The sequence below is a fragment of the Astyanax mexicanus genome, chromosome 16 (genome assembly GCF_023375975.1).
Source record: "Astyanax mexicanus isolate ESR-SI-001 chromosome 16, AstMex3_surface, whole genome shotgun sequence".
NCBI lineage: Eukaryota > Metazoa > Chordata > Actinopteri > Characiformes > Acestrorhamphidae > Astyanax > Astyanax mexicanus.
The window spans coordinates 11,156,274-11,175,295 of NC_064423.1; the positions used below are offsets into that span (position 1 = coordinate 11,156,274).

The window sequence follows — 19,022 nt, forward strand, 5'->3', positions numbered from 1 at the left end:
AAGCAGCCTGAGTTTGACCAGTACATGTATTAAATAGTTAAATACATGTGTTATTAGATTATTAGAGTTGAAAAAGATAAAAGTAATGGCACCCATATCTTACATATTTTGCAAGTAATCATCTTGTACTGGATATCAATTATGAATGTAAGATTTCTCGTATGCAGTAAAATACAGAATAATATGCAAGTAATGTGCAACTTCTCTCCTGTATGATCTCACATGCGTCTTTTCAGACCTTAGAACTATTGTCAGCATCCTCCTAGTGATGGATCTGTATTTAACAGAATTGGCAACCTATGACCGAATCAGCGGTTTTGCGTCGATCTGCAGTTTAAACCACAAAACGACGTGGATGGAATGTGTGGGTGGAAACACAAGGTTTGATGAGATTAGTGGAGATTAATAAAGGTTAACGGAACACAGAACAACGTGTTGAAGTTAGCAGATACAGTGCGGCAGAGGGGCTCAGTCAAGAAAACCAGTGTTGTTGTTTTGCCCCCCTTACCTGTGCATAAGTCTCACAAGATCATTTAAAACCTGACAAGAAATATCCTGCTGTTATAATATTACGAAATCTTACTGTATGTCATATGAGATCTCCCATGTCACTCCCCTAGACATCAACATTCCCCTAATTGCAGATTCAGATAAGCATAATGAAATGCAGGGGCGTAAAGTTCTTTGCAGCACCATTAAATCGAAGTACAGCATGATTGCAAGTCTTACTAAAGTTAAAGTCACACTGTGTGTATTAAGAACACAATTAGTGGGCACAGTTCCGCCATCCAGGCCAGTGTTTGGGCATTATGAGGAGAGCTTTGTGTTAGCCGCAGGTGTCTTTGACTGCGGTCCACCTTTCTGACGGGAATAGTTCCGTGACGAGGCCTCCCTGTAATGCGCCTAACAAGGCTAAGTATTCTTCTGCTCGGCGGTTGTTGTATCATACACAGAGTTAGTGCAGCGCTCACCTACTTTCTTAAAAGGCTTAATGGAATCGCTGTCAGCCCAAACAATCAGGTCTCAGCGTGCCAGCTCACTCCGGGCAGATAATAGCCTGGCCGGCTTTGTGTGCGGAGCCGAGAGAGTGGGCCGAGAGCTCCGAAGCTGCAGCCTCCGCTGCGGCTTAGCAGAATGTGCAGTACTGTGTTTTAACCACAGAAAGCTCACTCAGTGGAATGGAAAATGAGGCCTATGGCGTTCATGAAATGCTGCCCACGAAGTAGATCTGCTGATAAACTGGGCTTACAGGAATGAGATGACCAGTGTTTGGAATTGATGGAGATTGAGCGAAGTGTAGTTGTCTGCAGCTGAGCAGCATTTGTAATGTGTTTCGTTAAAGCAGCATTATGTAGTGTTTTACCAATGTATTCACTCCCTATACTCAGCAGATAAATATCAATAGCGGATCGCAGAATGCTTCTGTATGGATTGCAAACATGGAGAGCCGATAAACACCAGGTTCAGCTCATCTTTATGCTCTGCTCACATCACTTATCTTGCTTGTAGGGCTTAGATCGGGCCCAAAAAATTAAGTCCATCCTGGCCTGAGCCCGTGCACCTTAAGCCCGAACCAGAGCCTGATTTAAACCCAACATTTTTTTTTAATAAGTAAGTACAGCATTAAAACTGAGTTTTTTTTTTAAATGTCGGATTCTTCGCATGAGCAAAATCCATTCAGAATGATATTAATTAACATTGCAACACTGAAGAAGCATAGACCTGTTGTTAAATAAAAGTGTTTTTCAATAACTGATGCAGTCTTTTTTAATATAATTAAGAATTTGGTAACACTTTCTATGAATGTCATCTCTATAAGAATCTATAAACATTACTTATAGCACATTATAATGCATTCATAAGGCACTATAAACATGGCTATACATATTTATAAAAACAGATAATCCACCATAGCCATGTTTATTATGCATCATAAATTGTGACCATAATGCATTAATAGCTGTGTTTATAACATGTTATACATCAATACCAAGAAACTCGGTCCCAGCTTGCAGAATTATGCATTAAGACTAAAAAAACTTTTAACGTTTAAACACAACTTGTATAATGCTTTAAATATATTTTTAACCACTCACGAAATATACTTATCTAAAATATAATATTAGTTTTAGTTCATTATAATGTACTATAACAGGTCTTTGTGCTCCATGTAAAGTGACACACTTTCATTGTGGGACTAGATTATTAATGATAGATATATACTAATGTATTTTAACATATATATTATAAGCACAGCGTATAATGTATTATAAACATGTCAATGCCATAATGTCATAATGCTTAATAAACATGGCTATAATCGGTTATGCATTTTTATAAATATTTTTAGCCATGTTTATAATGCCTTATTGAATGCATTATAATATGTTATGGATGTGTTTATAGAGTCTAATAGAGATGACATTCATAGAAAGTGTTACCAAATTTTTTTTAAAACATATAGCACAAAAACATAAAACACAACACAACACTGCACCTTTATTAAACCAAAATAGACCAAGAACAATAACATAATTTATAATTCATTTTATCTACTCTAATATAATTAACAATGTTTAGGAATATAAAACACTTTCTGAACAAACTTTTTTTTTTTTTTTAAGCATATAGCGCAAAACACTTGGATAGTAATATTAGCGGTTGTTTGGCTTTCTGTCATTCTCTGTGTAAAGTTTAAGTCACATGTGATCTTCTATGGCTTTCTGTGGTCTCCATATGGTTTTAATATAATGTAAGGTATTAAACAGTCAGTGGATGAATCCCTGCTGAGCCGCAGGTTTTGTGATACATTGTAAATGTTCTTTGCATCTGTGTAAACTGCCTAATTTTAAACACTGTCTAGTTTAATCTACCTTTTTTATTTTCTCTTCTCTCCCAGTCTTCCTTGTGACTCTGCCTTTCTCCCTCCTTTCAAATTAAAAGCCTTCTGCAGAGTTCTGTAATTGGGATTTCATGACATGTCATAAAAGTCAGAAGCAATGGCAGCTATAATGTTGCTGCAGCAGTTGTCTCTATAAAATATATGAAGCAGAAACACTGCTTTACTGAGCAAATGGTGGCTAAAGAATGTTTTTTTTTTTTTCCAAAGACAAAACTTATCTAAAAAACAACCCCAAAAATTCACAGTTGGCAAAAGAAGCTAAATATGAAAAATCCACCCAGGTAGGAACTTGAACTAGAGCTTAGCTCTGGCGCAAAATATCCAGCCCGACCCGGCCTGAGTCCGTGCAAGTTCTGCCCGAGCCCGACCCGCCCCGGCACATAAACTGTCATTTTGAGCCAGAGCCTGAATTAAACCTGACATTTTTTGAGTAAGTAGAGCTTTTAAAAAGCATTTTCGGGATGTTTAATTGAGCGAAATCCATTCAGAACTCCACCCAGATAAGGACTTTAACCCAAGAGGCCAGTGCTTGGAGGCAAGCATGCTAACAACTAATTGATTTCAACTTTTGTTGCAATTGATTCTCTACCAAGTCTTTAAAATTAAGGGGATGCCAAAAACCTTTGTCTAATCCATTTCTGGCATTCTGTGTGAAATAAAATCATATACAGTGCAAACAAATTAGTCAAGCAACAATGAGAAGTTTTTTTTCTGAAAGAAATGCAGAGGTTCCAAATTATTATTTTTTTTTGCATGACTGTACCTGCAGACCACTGATTAAACCTAATCACCACACTATAATGCTGAGATGTTGTTGTTCTCTGCTGCAGGTGAAGGACGTGGTGGGCTACGATGTTCTAGGCCACTGTTTCTTCACAGAGGACGGCCCCGAGGAGAGGAACACGTTCGAGCACTGCCTCGGCCTGAAGGTAAAGGCCGGCACTCTGCTGCCCTCAGACCGTGACAGCAAGATGTGTCGGGACATCACAGACGGAGCTTTTCCCGGCTACATCGCCAAACCACGACAGGACTGCAGGTGAGGGCTTACAGTTGCAGTGATGTGGATGGTTATGTTGGACATTTGAAGAACCTATAGGTTCTTGTTTATCTGCTCCAGAGAGTCATGTTCTGTTGGCACAGTTTATAGGATTTACAGAAAGTGTGCGATAAGTATTAAACTAAATTAGGCAGGCGCATAAATGATGATGAGAGTCTGAGTTCTGGTTGAAGGTATTTTGAATCATTCTTCTTTATAAAACATCACAAAATTCCAGTTCAGTCAGGTTTGATTCAGGTTTCTGAGCATGAACAGCCCGCTTTTAAAAAATCACAGCACAGATTTTCAATAATATTCAGGTCTGAGGACTGAGATGATCATTCCAGAACGTTGTACTTGTTCCTCTCTATGAATGATTTAGTAGATGTTGAGCAGTGTTTAGTGTTTAGGGTCGTTGTCTTGTTGAAGTATCCAGCCCCGACGCTTCAACTTTAACTTCAACTTTCTCACTAATTCTTCAACATTGTTTTAATACCACTGAATGTCTGATCTTACAGGATCTTAAAAAGGCGGTAATTTTGTTTATTATAATTATTTTTGGACAATATGTCATCTAAACATATGAAGTGAAAGGCCTAATCCCCAGAATGGGCACAATTTGTCCCCTCCATGTGTTGGCTACTATCACATTAAATGAGTTACTTGTAAAATACTCTAAATTAGCAATTGTAAAATATATACTGTATAAATCCATCGGCCTCATTCACATACTGTGTGTGAATGTGTGTGTGTGTGTGTGTGTGTGTGTGTGTGTGTGTGTGTGTGTTCATACCATCCAGACCGCTCATACAGCAAAATGCTATTATTAAAGATTTTCCCACAATGAGACTCTCTCAGCCTGGACGTTTAAGCAGCAACAGACTAATTAAAATATGTCCGTCAAGTTTTTAAAATTAAACTGTAATTCTTGAGCCGATGTGTTCTGCGTATCACGAGTCATTACACTAATCAAACCTATTAGCTACGGTCTCGCTTTACATGCCATTAAACAGCCTCTCCACCCAGGCACAGCACAGCAAGTCATGTTACCCGACTCTCTGTCATGCCAATATTACTCGGTAATGATTTTTATTCCCGAATGAATCTTAGCTATTTATGTTTTAACCATGTGTGACCTGAGTTAACCTTCTCTAATTAAATATTCAGAATACCAGACAGGATACACACAAGGGCCTGCTGCTTCTAGGCAGTCATAAAAGAGCACTGAGCTATAGCATCTACATATTACCACTACTTACTGTATCAACCACCTAGCATTGTTATAGCAAACGTTTAACACCATAGCAGCCACCCGAGAAAACCATAGCAATCACCAAGTAACACAGTAGAAATCTTATACCAACGAGTAGCCACTTAGCAACACCATACCAACAATTACTGACAACATATTAACCACCTGGCATTGTCATAGCAAACGTTTAACACCATAGAAGCCGCCCAAGAAACCATAGCAATCACCAAGCAACATCTTAACAACCTCCTAGTAACCACCTACCAACATCACAGCAATCACCCAGCTACACCAAATAGTAACAACCACCTAATACCCACTTAGCAATACCATACCTACAATTTTGTGACAACATAGCAACCACCTAGGAATCAATCACTAAGCAACACCTTAGCATCCTTCTGGTAACCACTTAAAAACATCAAATAAAGCAAGAAATTGAATGACCCATTCATCTGGCACCCACTATCTGGACTCACTCAAACTCCCATAATCTATTTCTTTTTGCAATGAGCACACTGTCCAATGTTTAACCTCACTCACAAGATAGCACCTCACAACTTATACAGGTGTGGGTATTGCCATGCTTCCCAATTTTTTACATACTTCTATCCTATGACTTTTGTCATGTCAGTGTATGATGCTTATAATTATACTTACAGTATATTATGATTATATACAAGATAAACACCATGTGTACTGCACACACCTTGGCAACCACTAAGCAACAACATAACAATTTAATAGCAATCACCTTGCAGCACCATAGCAACCAACTAGGTAACACTACAGCAACTTGGATACCATGTCAACAACGTAGCAACCATTTAGCAACTTCAGAGCAACCTAATAGAAAGCAAACATTTTTAGAAACATAGCAACCACTTAGCAACACCATAGACATTTATTAACAATATAGCAACCACATATCAACTACTATTTTTAACAACATTGCAACCCTTTAGCAACCTCCTAGCTGCCACTTGGCAACACCATAGCAACCACCTAGTAACCAGTTATTACAATGATACAATTGTACATATGAGTACAATTCTAATATGTACAGTAGCATCATAGCAATGTCATAGCAACCACCAATTAATCAATTATTAACCACATGGCAACACCTTAGTAACCACCTAACAACTAACAGTACAGAGTAATTATTATTATTATATAGTTTTTTGAATGATTGAATAATATATCTAAATAAAGTTCCGTGTTAAATCCTTCAGCCTCTGTTCTTCTGGGAAAACTTTGCACAACATTTTGAATCATTACTGTAAAGATGGTTTGATTGCATCCAGCTCCATAAGAGCTTCAGTTAGGTCAAATACTGATGTAGATAATAAGTTCTGTCACTCCAACTCATCCCAAAGGTTTTGGATGGCAGCAGATATAATTCCACAGTTCCACTGCTCCAACTAGATAGGCTGACCTTAGGACAATGTGTTCATGACTGCTCCAGAGCTCCCAATGTATTGGTTTGGGCTTTCTAAGGAGATTTAGCAAGATATACAGGTGCATCTAAAAACAAAAAAATAAGAATATCATTGAGAAGTTACTTTAATGTAAAATGCATATGTTATATAGATGTATTACACACAGAGTGATCTATTTTAAGTGTATATTTCTTTTATTGTTGATAATTATGGCTTACAGTCAATAAAGAGAAATTGGTACTTTTAGCAGTGTGGGCAGTGTGCCAAATCCTTCGGGAAAATGAAATCCACATCTCAATAAAAGTTGTCAGCAGAGGGAAGCATGAAGTGCTGGAAAACAAAACTGCACTGACTTTAGACTTGATATTTGATATAAAACACATTGGATCAACACCAGCAGATGACATGTCTCTCCAAACCATCACTGATCATCAGGAAACTTTGCATTTTATTTGTAAATCAAGGGAGCAGAGTTTGGAGGAAGAGTAGAGAGAAACACAATCCAAGCTGCTTGAGGTCTAGTGTGAAGTTTCCACCAATCAGTGATGGTTTGGAGAGACATGTCATCTGCTGGTGTTGAGCCACTGTGTTTTATTATCAAGTCTAAAGTCAGTGCAGTGAAATGCTTTCCCACAAAATCTTACAGCACTTCATGCTTTCCTTTGCCGACAACTTTTATGGAGATGTGGATTTCATTTTCCAGCAGGATTTTAGCAGGTTTAATTGGCTGTAAGCCATTATCAACAATAAAATGAATGAACGCCTAAAATAGATCACTCTGTGTGTAATACATCTATATAGTATATGAGCTTCACATTTTAAACTGAATTACTGAAATAAAGTAACTTTTATATACATATATATATATATATATATATATATATATATATATATATATATATATATGTATATAACTGCTAGTGCAATAGATGCACCTTACAGTAGATAACAGTTTTCTTCAACGTTTTATTCAGGTTGTGCATCAAAAAGACAGTAATAACTGTAGATATCTCAGGGTTAAACTGTGTGAATGTAAGGAATCTGGTCAGGGTTGTGATTAGACAGTGTAGCAGCAGCACAGCTGCCCCTTATACACTTTGATAAGCCCAGAAACCGAGTTAGTATCGACTCTGTACGCTTTAGCGGGGCTTGTTTATTATGTTTGCCGCTGAAGATGACCTGAGTGATGAATGACCGTAGGCTGCACAGATCGATCATCTGAGCTACCGAAGCCCTGGAGAGGCACAGCAACGCTTGCCTGATATGCTTGATGCGCAACATTTGTTAAAAAAATAAATAAACAAACATCCACCTGAAGTCATAAAAAAAGTGCATTTTATAGGAATATTTTCATGAGAAATCGCATTTTCGAGCACAATCCCAAAAGTAATTGATAAGCCTGTCTAAAGTTTGCCTCTCTAGTTTTATGCTGGAGCTCTGGGGCCAATACAGCTATCTATCAAGCAACGTGAGCTTATAGGGTACCTCACCAGTTAGCATGGTGATAAAAGCACATTCTTATTCTCAAACCCAAGCCATGTGGAGGTGTTCAGTAATAATATTAATAATAATTAATCTAATATAATATACTTATTATTGTGATTCAGGGAACTAAGTCAGTCATCTACGTATAATATGGACTAAGGTGTTTATGCTAATTCTGTTTCGTAAAGCCATTCTCTTGCTAATCAAACCGGTTTATTATGTAAAGCCATAAAAAATGTCTGACCTATTTTTTTTTGTTTTTCTTCTGTGATTTGTAAACAGGACCAAAAACTCCATAGTTTCTCTAAAATTCCACTCTTTCTGTTTCTCTGCTCTCTATCTGCTGTCTTTAAATTCTACTCATTAGTGCTTATTAGTGAGGGAAGCAATAGTATGCATTTTTTGTGGTCATTCATATTGCCTTTAATTTCCACATTTTTATTATAAAACATAATTGTTGTTGATCTATGACACAGATTTTAATGTTCTGTTGCTTGATTACCTTGATGCTCAGTTGTTTGGTCTGAATTCATGACAGTGGCGCTCTCATTATAAATAAACTAGTGGTGTCAATCGATTAAAAACGTTAACCTGATTATTCACAACAAAATTCTGGGATTAAGTTCAGTTGTTTTTATAGTGGATATTTAAATGTGAATAAAAGAATGAATATAAGAAATGTAAAATGCAATTACATTTATATTTAGTTTTGTCAATTAAAATACTAATATTTACATACTTGTATGTTTTATAATGTTTAATATAAGTATCATTCATGAGCGGTTGGTAGAAATTATTATATCATGACTGTTAGTCTTATAAACACAGTTGATGATGGATTAGGACGGATTAGGATGTATTGTGTCGGTGGGGGGAGGGGGGCACATCACAAACCAGTCATTTATATAGAATGGACCAATAGAAATGCTCCAAAATAATTTTGATTAAAAATGTTTTAGCTTTTTGGCTTCTTCTGAAAGTTAAGTTTTTTTTTTTTTTTTTTTACTTCACTTGTAAAAGTAGGGAAGTACATTCCATAAAGAAATTGCATTATTTTGCGATAGTAAGTCACTATTTTGAGATACTATTGATAGTAAGTCATTATTTTTTATTATTTTTTTATTGATTTTTTTTTCCCCAATTTACATTACCCAACCCACTCATTAGGACTCCCCCTATCATTAGTGATGCACCAACACCAGAAGGGTAAAGACTAGCACATGCCTCCTTTGATGCATGTGAAGTCAGACTCCGCCTCTTTTGTAACTGCTGCTGATGCAGCATTGCAAAGTAGCATCACAACGCGCTTGAAAGAAAAGCGCAGCGACTCGGTTCTGATAGATCAGCTCACAGACAACTTGTGCTGATCAACATCACCCTTTGGAGTGATGAGGGGGAAAAGCGCCATCTACTGTACCCACCCAGAGAGAGCAAGGCCAATTGTGCTCTTTCAGGGTTCCGGTACTTGATGGCGAGCTACATGAACAGGATTCAAATCGGAGATCTCCTGATCATAGTGGCAGTGCTTAGTCCGCTGGACCACTCGGAGCCCCGTAAGTCATTATTTTGAGGTACTATCTCATTATTTTGAGATACCATCTCATGATTTTGTGATAGTAAGTAATTTTTTAGAAAGATTTTTTTTTTCCAAAAGCAAACACACTTGCTATCTCAGAATAAAGACTTAGTATCTCAAAATAATGACTTGCTATCTCAAAATAATGACTTACTATCTCAAAATAATAAGATATCAGTTTACTTAATAATAAGAAAAAAATGTTCTGGATTTTTTTTTCATTTTAGGTGGCTGGAATGGGCTTCCATGTAAAAGTGTTGTTTTTTCTTGGACAGTGATGATATTTGGCAACATGTTATATCTCTATATGGAACGGAAGTGGAATTATAAATTGAATGTTTTTATATTAATAAACTACTGTTTTGAAAGGACGGTGCAGCACAAGCTGAGATATGCTGTTAGGCTATAGATGTGTGTGGTGTGTGATTAGCAAGTGCTAAACTGCTGTGTAGAGCTGAGATAAACAGGAAGAGTCACAGAGTCACAACTGTGTGTGTGTGTGTGTGTGTTAGTGAAGAGTGTATGTGTGTTGTTTTCAGAGCTGTAATTAATTTGACTATCACACACTTAAAAAAAAAACTAAACTAAAAAACTAATGCCGTACATACTGCAACAAACAAATACAGCAGTGGTTCTGCATTCATTTGCATTAATTAATCTGTGTGACCTTTGTAAGCTCACTATCTGCCTGAGCCTGTGTTTACGATGAAAAAGCAGGGTGTATTCATCGTTTTAAATACAGTTAAAATAAAGTTGTAAGAAAAGGCTGTTGGAATCGGTTCAGTGGGTTCAGCTCTGCTGTGCACAAAGGTATGATAGGAAAGAAGTGGTCAGAGGCTGTGGAATTAAATCTCTCTCTTTTTCTCTCTTTCTCTCTCTCTTTCAGTGCCACCTCCACCTTCTGGATAGCTAACCCCAATAACAACCTGATTGACTGTGCGGCTGCTGGCTCAGAGGTGAGTACTGTTACCATGCTGATCAGTGTCTTCAGTGAGTCTGAAGGGATCAGACTTGGAGCAGCTCCTGGTTGTTATCTAAACACCAATTGCATTTTCTTGTTTTTGTTTCTTTTTTTTTACGCTTTTCTCACAATTCGATTGTGTCCAGTTCCCGATTGCTGGCAAGAAGTTCATATCAGACAGTGCTATCATTACTGGGAGGGGAAAACGCTTGAGAAAAGTGAAGTTCCAGCATTACTAGCCAGAACCAGTTCTGATTACAGGGTTCCTGCGGTTCCTTAAAAAGTCATAAAATCGTAAAAATTTAAATCCAGGTAGTTAAGATCCTAAATTTACTGTGAATTTGCTGTAGGTATAAAATTTTCAGACGGTGTGTTTAATGCCAGTGGGAAAGCACAAACTTTAGTGGCGGGTTAGCTTACGTTACTGGGAGAGAACTTAGGTTAGCAAAGAGCTAGCTAACATTAGCAGCGAGCTAGCAAGCATACTAGCGTTAATGGTAGGCTAGCGAACATACTAACATAATAACGTTAGCAGCGAGTTAGCTACATTACAGGGGAGACAACTAAGGTTAGTGCCATAACAAATGGGAAATGTTAAGGTTTTGATTTCCAATACAATAAATTATTTTCTACAAAATACATTTTTGGGTCTTAAATTGTATTTATTGAGGTCATAAAAAGGCCTTAAAAAGCATTAGAACCTGTTTGACAACATGAAGCATCTAAAAGATCTCAAAAAGCAACACATTATGCTGCGAACAGAAAAAATAAAAAAAACAGTTTAGAAAACATTGAGTCATTAATCATCTATCAGTTCCATCTGGAAAATATTACAAGATCAGTTCTAAAGCTTTGAGATTCCAGCAAACCAAAGTGAGAGCTATTATTCACAAATATAGAAAACATGAAACAGTGGTGAACCTTCCCAGGAGTGACCAGCAAACCAAAATGAACGCATAATTTCAGAAAAAGAACATCATACTGAATGTAAAACATGGTGGTGGTAGTATGATGGTCTGGAGCTGCTTTGCTACTTCAGGGTCTGGACAACTTGCTGTAAAACCAGGAATTCTGCTGTTTACCAGACAATCCTGAAGAAAAAATATGCGACCATCTGTTCATGAATATATATATATATATATATATATATATATATATATATATATATATATATATATATATAAAATATGCAGTTATATCACACTAGTGCCTGGTGCCTGAACACTCATGGCAGTAGATGTTTGGTAGAAAAAGGAACATTTCGAGGGTCTGTAAGAAAAGAAATGTGTGTCAGACAGAAAATAAGAATTTTAAGGGGCATATTTGTCTGGAAAAAGTAAGAGAAGTAGAGTGTGTGTGTGAAGTGTGTGTGTGTGTGTGTGTGTGTGTGTGGTTAGCCCTGGGCATATTTTTGCCCACTGCTGTGAGTGTTCTCTCTCTCTCTGTGTCTTTGGTGTCATTATGTGTTGCCATTAGTGACTCACATGTCACACTGTGTGTGTGTGTGTGTGTGTGTGTGTGTATTCCCCTAGGAGACGGGATTTTGGTTCCTATTCCATAACGTCCCCACGGGTCCATCAGAGGGCATGTATTCTCCTGGCACGACTGAACACACTCCTATGGGGCGCTTCATTAACAACCGAGCACACTCCAACTACAGGGTGAGAATGTGTGTATTAGTGTGTGTGTGTGTGTGTGTATGTTAATGAAAATCAGTATATCAGAATATTACATATTCTGAAGATTATCACATGTAAGTCCTTAAAGTTAGGACACTTAGGAAATTAGGACACACCTTTTCATTCACTGGTTTAATATTCTCATTCAATACTGTATTTCCTACATCGTAAATTAATACTGAATCATCCAGACTATGAAGGAACACATAAGGAATTAAAAGTTAAAAAAAAAAAAAAACCCACAAAAAACTTGCAATTTCAGAGGCTGGTAACTCTGCATCACGCAGCTTGATTTAGATTGGTCTTTCTTTCCTGGGGTGGTCCTGATGAGTGCCAACTTCATCATGATGATTTCGATGGTCTTTGTGACTGCACTTGAGGATACTAATTGATACAGATTCTTAAAATTCTTCAGGCTGACTGACCTTGATTGCTAAATAGTACTTTTTTTCTTTACTTAGTTGAGTAGTTCTTGCCATAATATGGATTAAAACATTACTAAAACACATTAAGAGGGCAAGAAATTTGAGTAAATAACTCTTTACAAGTTCAGCACAGCTGTTAACTGAACAGCCACTACCAGGCGATACTTTGAAGAATCTAAAATGTAAGTAATCGAATAAAACATATTTGCTTGCTCCGGGTGTCTTCAGCAGAGATGGTGCAGCATTGAAGATGTGCTGTGGTGGTCACGCTGCACTGAACACATGTCACAGCATAGTTCTTGCTGTTGAGCCTAAAATGCTCCATTATTATTGCCTTTTTTTCTTTTAAATTGTTGCTCTTTTTGCCCCTTTTTCCTCTTTCCCCTCACCGCTTCTATATTCCCGCGTCATAACTGAAAGCCTCCGCCTCCTCCTCCTTGTTTCTTTGCATGCGTGACGTAACGCTAAGCTTGCTGTGCCACAATAAAAGTAGTAGTTTTAAAATTAAGTAAACGATTCCCTGAGTCACAGAAAATTACTCGATCACCCTTATTGAACACTTTTTTGATTACTAATTAATTCTATATGTTTGGATGACTTTAGTATTAATCTACAATGCACAACATTTTAAATAATGAAAAAAAAAACACTTAATTTAAGGTGTGCCAAACTTTTGAATAGTATTTCATATAACACAATATTATTAGTGCACATAATATATGTCTATACTATACACTCATTGTAAAAAAAAAAACAGTTGCACCCTGAAGGAATTATCTGACAGGACTAAAACTTGACTAAAAACGGCAGTGGGTCATCTTCATTTTAAGATAACTACATTTCTGAAGGGAGAACTTCTACTTTTAATATTTTGTAATATTGTTCCTTGGGTATCTCTAGTCTTTAACTACAGGAACTACTGTATATGGTTAGTGAACGTCTTCCGCTGCTGTCTGCTTTAAATCATACCCTCCCTGGGTTGCTGTGCAAGTGATTATTTAGTCACTAGTTCAACTTCACTTTATGTTGTCTGTCTGTGCATTAGTAAGACAATTCTTTATACTTTATAATTAAATTTCAAATGTGAGGAAGGTTTTGGATAACCAAGCAGCCTTGAGGATTAGCTTTAGCTGATTGTGTGTGGACAGCTCTTTTAATCTAAAGCAAATGAATATTTCAAACAAAAGTTAAGCCGTGTTTTTCTGAGGACGAGGGCATTTACAGATATTCTTTCTGTGGGTTTCCGACAGGCAGGGATGATCCTTGACAACGGGGTGAAAACCACTCAGGCTAATGCCAAGGACAAGAGGCCATACCTCTCCCTCGTAGGGGCCAGGTTAGTCTCAAACACTCACACAACACAACACAGGAAAAACACAAAAAACACTAATCCTTTTAATGTGATTATAAGAGTTGAACTTTACCTGTGGCAGTTAGAGCACTACTTTAATACAGATTTGTATTGCTTATTAAAAAGGCTTGTATATTGTATAAATATTGACCTAGTTGCATTAATTTGCTGTAAGAAACCTATTGTTATCTTTTTTTTTTTTTTTCTGGGGGTAGCAACACAGTCAGAACCATTGCAAAAGGACAGGCAAACCAAGCAATTGCTGGTGTGGGGCCCCTGATTACGAATTGAATGCAACAACAAACTGTGACATCAATGCAGAAAAATACTATAAAACTGTTATCAGAATTACCCTTAAAGTGGGCCCTTCACACTAGTTGCTGATAGTAGAATATAACCAGACTGGAACATGTTCAGCAGTATTCATGCACACCAGCTTTACCTCACTGTCTTTAACACTAGAAAGGATAAAGCTACTGACTAACTGACATTAGTCGTAGTTGTAAACAATATGCAAAACTTAAAAACTCAAAAAATTTGTTTAACTTTACATGTCCTTACTCCAGGGGCCCGCAGGTCCTTCAAAAGTGTAATAAATTTACTATAAATTAGCTGTAGGTATTACATTTTAAAAGGTGCGTTTAATGCCATTGGGAAAGCACATGCTAACTTGAGCGGTGGGGTAACTACGTTACCTGGGAGAGAACTAAGGTTAGTGGCGAGCTAGCTAACATTAGCGGCAAGCTAGCTAACATACTTATGTTAACAGCTAATCATTTAGCTACATTACTGGGGAAAGAACTAAGGTTAGCTGGAAGCTAGCTAACATTAGCGGCGAACTCGCTAACATACTAATGTTAACAGGGAATCATTTAGCTACATTTCTGGGGAGAGAACTAAGGTTAGCGGAGAGCTAGCTAACATTAGCAGCAAACTAGCTAACATAGGAACGTTAGTGTCGAGTTATGTTACTATGTTACCGAGCTTAGAGACAAGCTAGATAACATAGTAACGTTAACGTGAGTTAGCTAGGTTTTGATTTCCAATACAACGAATTATTTTCTACCAAAGAAAATATGACTACATTTTGGGTCTTAAATTATATTTATTGCGATCTAAAAAAAGTCTTACAAAGCATTAAATTTGACTTTTAAAATGGTGCAAGAACCCTGTCCTCACCTTAAGTTTGATTAACTGAACTGAGTTTATATGGTTATATTTGTATCCATGCTCTGTCTAAAAGTTTGAGGCGCAGCATATTTTGCCTCCATCTTATTCAAACAACAATATAACAATTCAGTGGTGGTTATAGTGTGTTTTATATACCATTGCTTCGCTGTTTGAACTACACTTGTGTTGGGGTCCATTTTGCTTGGGGCCCTCAAATTCCTTAAACCAGCCCTGCACACAGTAAGTGATGTAAGAACTAGTAGCTTTTCTGCAAAGCTGGATCTGCATTGTTGTCTAACACTGCTTACCAGTGCTTTCCACCTGTTAATTGTGTGATTTTGTGATGTTTCACAGGTACGGCCCACACCAGGACTCTGACCCCTTCAAGCCAAGAGTACCCGCCCTCATTCACCACTTTGTGGCATATAAGAACCAGGACCATGGAGCCTGGCTCAGGGGAGGAGACGTCTGGCTGGACGACTGCCAGTGAGTTTATTCTGATGGCCCTGTAATGCTGTTCTGAATCCCAAAGGCAGTTCATTATTGTAGCTCTCAAAAACACCTTAACTGAGGCAGTTGAGACCTGCAGTTCTTTAAATGTTGTTCTGGTTTCTTTTGTGACCTCCTGGATGAGTTGTCCATGCCCTTTTGAAATAATTTCTGTCAGCCATGTTTTTTTTTGTTCATTTGTGAATAATAATAGCTCTCACTGTGCTCCCAAAGCTTTAGACATGACTTAATAACCTTTTTTCAGACTGGTACATAATCAATGACTTACAGTGGCTTGCAAAAGTATTCAGACCCCTTGAACGTTTTGACATTTTGTTACCTTACAACCACAAACTTAAATGTATTTTTTGTACAGATTTCAAGTGATAAACCAACACAAAGTAGCACATAATGGTGAAGTGAAATGAAAATGATACATTGTTTTCTAAATGTTTATAATAATTTTACACATTATAGCACTCCCTCTTGTGTATTATTGCATAAGTATGTGTGTGTAAGGGCAGTATTAATACTCTCCTAAAGCTAAGCGTACACACCACTCAAAAATGCCATTGCTGTTTAAAGAAATAAACATCACACATCCTCCCTCCTTAAGTATCGGCACCCTTTACTCTACGTCCAGTTTCACCCTGCAAACAAACTGGATATAAAGGTTGCCAGTGCTTTGAATGGTACTGTGTATCAGTGTATTTAAGTGTGGCATCAACACTCACACACTCACCTAAAGCTAAATCCACTCATAGCATGGATTCAATAAAGAAATAGAAATAAATATATAATAAAGTGCATTACATTCTGTCATCTCATTCAGAGCTGTTTCAGACTCTTCTATTGGTTTATTCTTTAAGCGCTGTTCACACACACTTTAAAATGCAGTTTGAATCAAATGTAGCTGCAGAGTTTTCTTATATAAGCGTCAGTACACAGCAGCTATGTGTAAACTACAACAGAGCTATAGCTCTCATAGGCCTCCACTTTCACCCTGCCTGACCTTGGAAAATGCAGAAGCCATTTACCTCTGTTTGCCTAAAGTTTCCCACAATCACTCCATCATATCCATCATATCGATTGTATACAGTATACAGTGTGGGCATCACGCAGGCCCCGGTTGACTCGCGTGTCTCTATCATTCGCAGGTTTGCTGATAATGGAATTGGCCTCACGCTCGCCAGGTAAGGCTGCTAATCACCCTCTCTCTTTTTTTTTTCACTCGCACACATTTCTCAGTCTGGAAAAAAAATGTGTTTATGTTTGCAGAATGCATTATAGGCCCCTATGCCGGGGCCGTAATTGGAAAACACCATATATGGGAGGCTTCTTGAGATGCACTGGGGAAATCAGGGTGCTTTGAGAGAGTGTGAAAGTAATTCAGCGGTGTGAGAAGGTAGCTGCACTGGGGGCTAATGTGTATGCACGACGGGGTCCGCCCGCGTTTAGCCTGGCGTTTCTCTCAATCTGTATCTTGGACTGTGTGTGTGTGTGTGTGTGTGAGTCTGTGTTTGTATGCTTTCAGAGAAAAAAATATATATATATATATATATTCTGACTTTGTAGCAAAAGCAGTAAAAAAAAAAAAAAGAGTAAACCTAGGTAAACCTACAGAAGCAACAAGCAAGAGTGATCCTGACTTTTTAAAGTAGATTTTTTTTTTAAGAAAAAAAACTAAATCCATGCTTATTTTTTCTTTTATATTAAAAAAGGCGGTACCACTTAAAATAAGACTACCCTTATAAATATAGGGTTTATAAATTATTTATAAATTAGATTATTAAGAAGTGCTGGGCGAAATTTTGGAAAAATCATATATCATGATATGGAATTTTTAAATCAAGTTAACGATATATATCATGATATACCACATTTGAGTATGTTTTCAGTTATACATGAAATATTCAACTCTGTCAAAGAACTCCCAACAATGAACACCATTTAAATCTAAACGTTGAGAGTAAAGTAAACTCTCAGCTGATAAACTTTTTTTGTGAAAAAAAATTATTTAGTGAACAAAAAAGTGTTAAACAAACCATAATATGACTTATATTTTAAATTCTTTAAAGTAGCACCAATTTGAGTAGTGTGTGCAAATCTTTCGAGCAATGGAGAGTTTTTTGGGCTTTCAATGGATTTAAATATGTTTTAAAGCTAATGCAAGAATTGCTCAATTAAGTAATGAAAAAATTGCTTTAAGAAATAAAAGGTCAGACATTGTGAGGAAACTGGCACTCATCAGGACCGCCCCAGGAAAGGAAGACCTTGTACCCTATCTTACATCGTGCACAGGGCTCATTGCTTATTGCTATCTTAGTCTTTTTTCACACCACTGACTGATGTAAACCTTGACAACAGTCAACTGTCAGACGTTCGTTGCTATGTTGGCGATGCAGACGCACCGCACGCTCTGCACTCGTACACCCCTGTTTGTAATTTCTGGCCCTGTATTAAAACAAGTGATGTTGATTTGTGTTGTGTTTGTTTAGTGGAGGGACCTTCCCAGATGACGACGGCTCCAGGCAGGAAGTGAAGAACTCTCTCTTTGTGGGAGAGAGTGAGAACAGAGGGATGGTGGTGCCGGATAGCCGGATCTGGGGGCCTGGGGGTTTAGACCACAGTGGCCGGACCCTCCCCAGAGGAGTGTAAGCAACACTAACACCTTTAATTCATTAGACCATTATGTTTTTTTTTCTATACAAATTAGCAATTTTATTTTTAGTTATTTAATTTGTTTAAATTTTGTTGTACCGTTTGAGCATGTCATTGATAACAGTTTTGTTGGATGGTATATTGTCTCAGAAGTTGTTTTCATTTTTCAACCATTTTATGCCAGTGATATTAATATTTCAGTTGCTTGCAAAAGTATTCATACCCCTTGAACTTCTTCACATTTTTTCACCCTTACAATCACAAACTTTAATGTCTTTTATTGAGATTTTAAGTGATAAACCAACACGAAGTATTGCATAAGGGGGAAGTGAAATGAAAATGATACATGTTTTTCCAAATTTTTCATCAAATAAAAATCTGAAAAATGAAGTTGTGCAAAAGTATTCAGCTCCCAAAAACCCCTAAATAAAATCCAGTGCAATCAACTGTCTACAGAAGTCACTTAATGAGTTAATAGAGTGCAGCTGTGTGTCATTTAGTCTCAGCATAAATACAGCTGTTCTGTATCGAACTCAGTGGTTTGTTAGAGAACTCTAGTGAACAAACAGCATCATTAAGACCAAGGAACTCAC

The 19,022-nt window shown here is 37.3% G+C and overlaps 1 protein-coding gene across 2 annotated transcripts in view; it reads left to right on the plus strand.

The window, feature by feature from the left end:
* The window catches only part of LOC103025118 (cell migration inducing hyaluronidase 1), a 216,943-nt gene that overhangs the window by 176,782 nt on the left and 21,139 nt on the right, over positions 1–19,022 (plus strand). For both annotated transcript variants that reach the window (XM_022669508.2, XM_022669509.2), the window contains exons 14-20: positions 3,733–3,938; positions 10,580–10,649; positions 12,187–12,315; positions 14,009–14,094; positions 15,634–15,765; positions 16,926–16,961; positions 18,267–18,422. In XM_022669508.2, the coding sequence (XP_022525229.1) occupies positions 3,733–3,938; positions 10,580–10,649; positions 12,187–12,315; positions 14,009–14,094; positions 15,634–15,765; positions 16,926–16,961; positions 18,267–18,422 (815 nt within the window). The remainder of the gene's footprint in view (positions 1–3,732; positions 3,939–10,579; positions 10,650–12,186; positions 12,316–14,008; positions 14,095–15,633; positions 15,766–16,925; positions 16,962–18,266; positions 18,423–19,022) is intronic.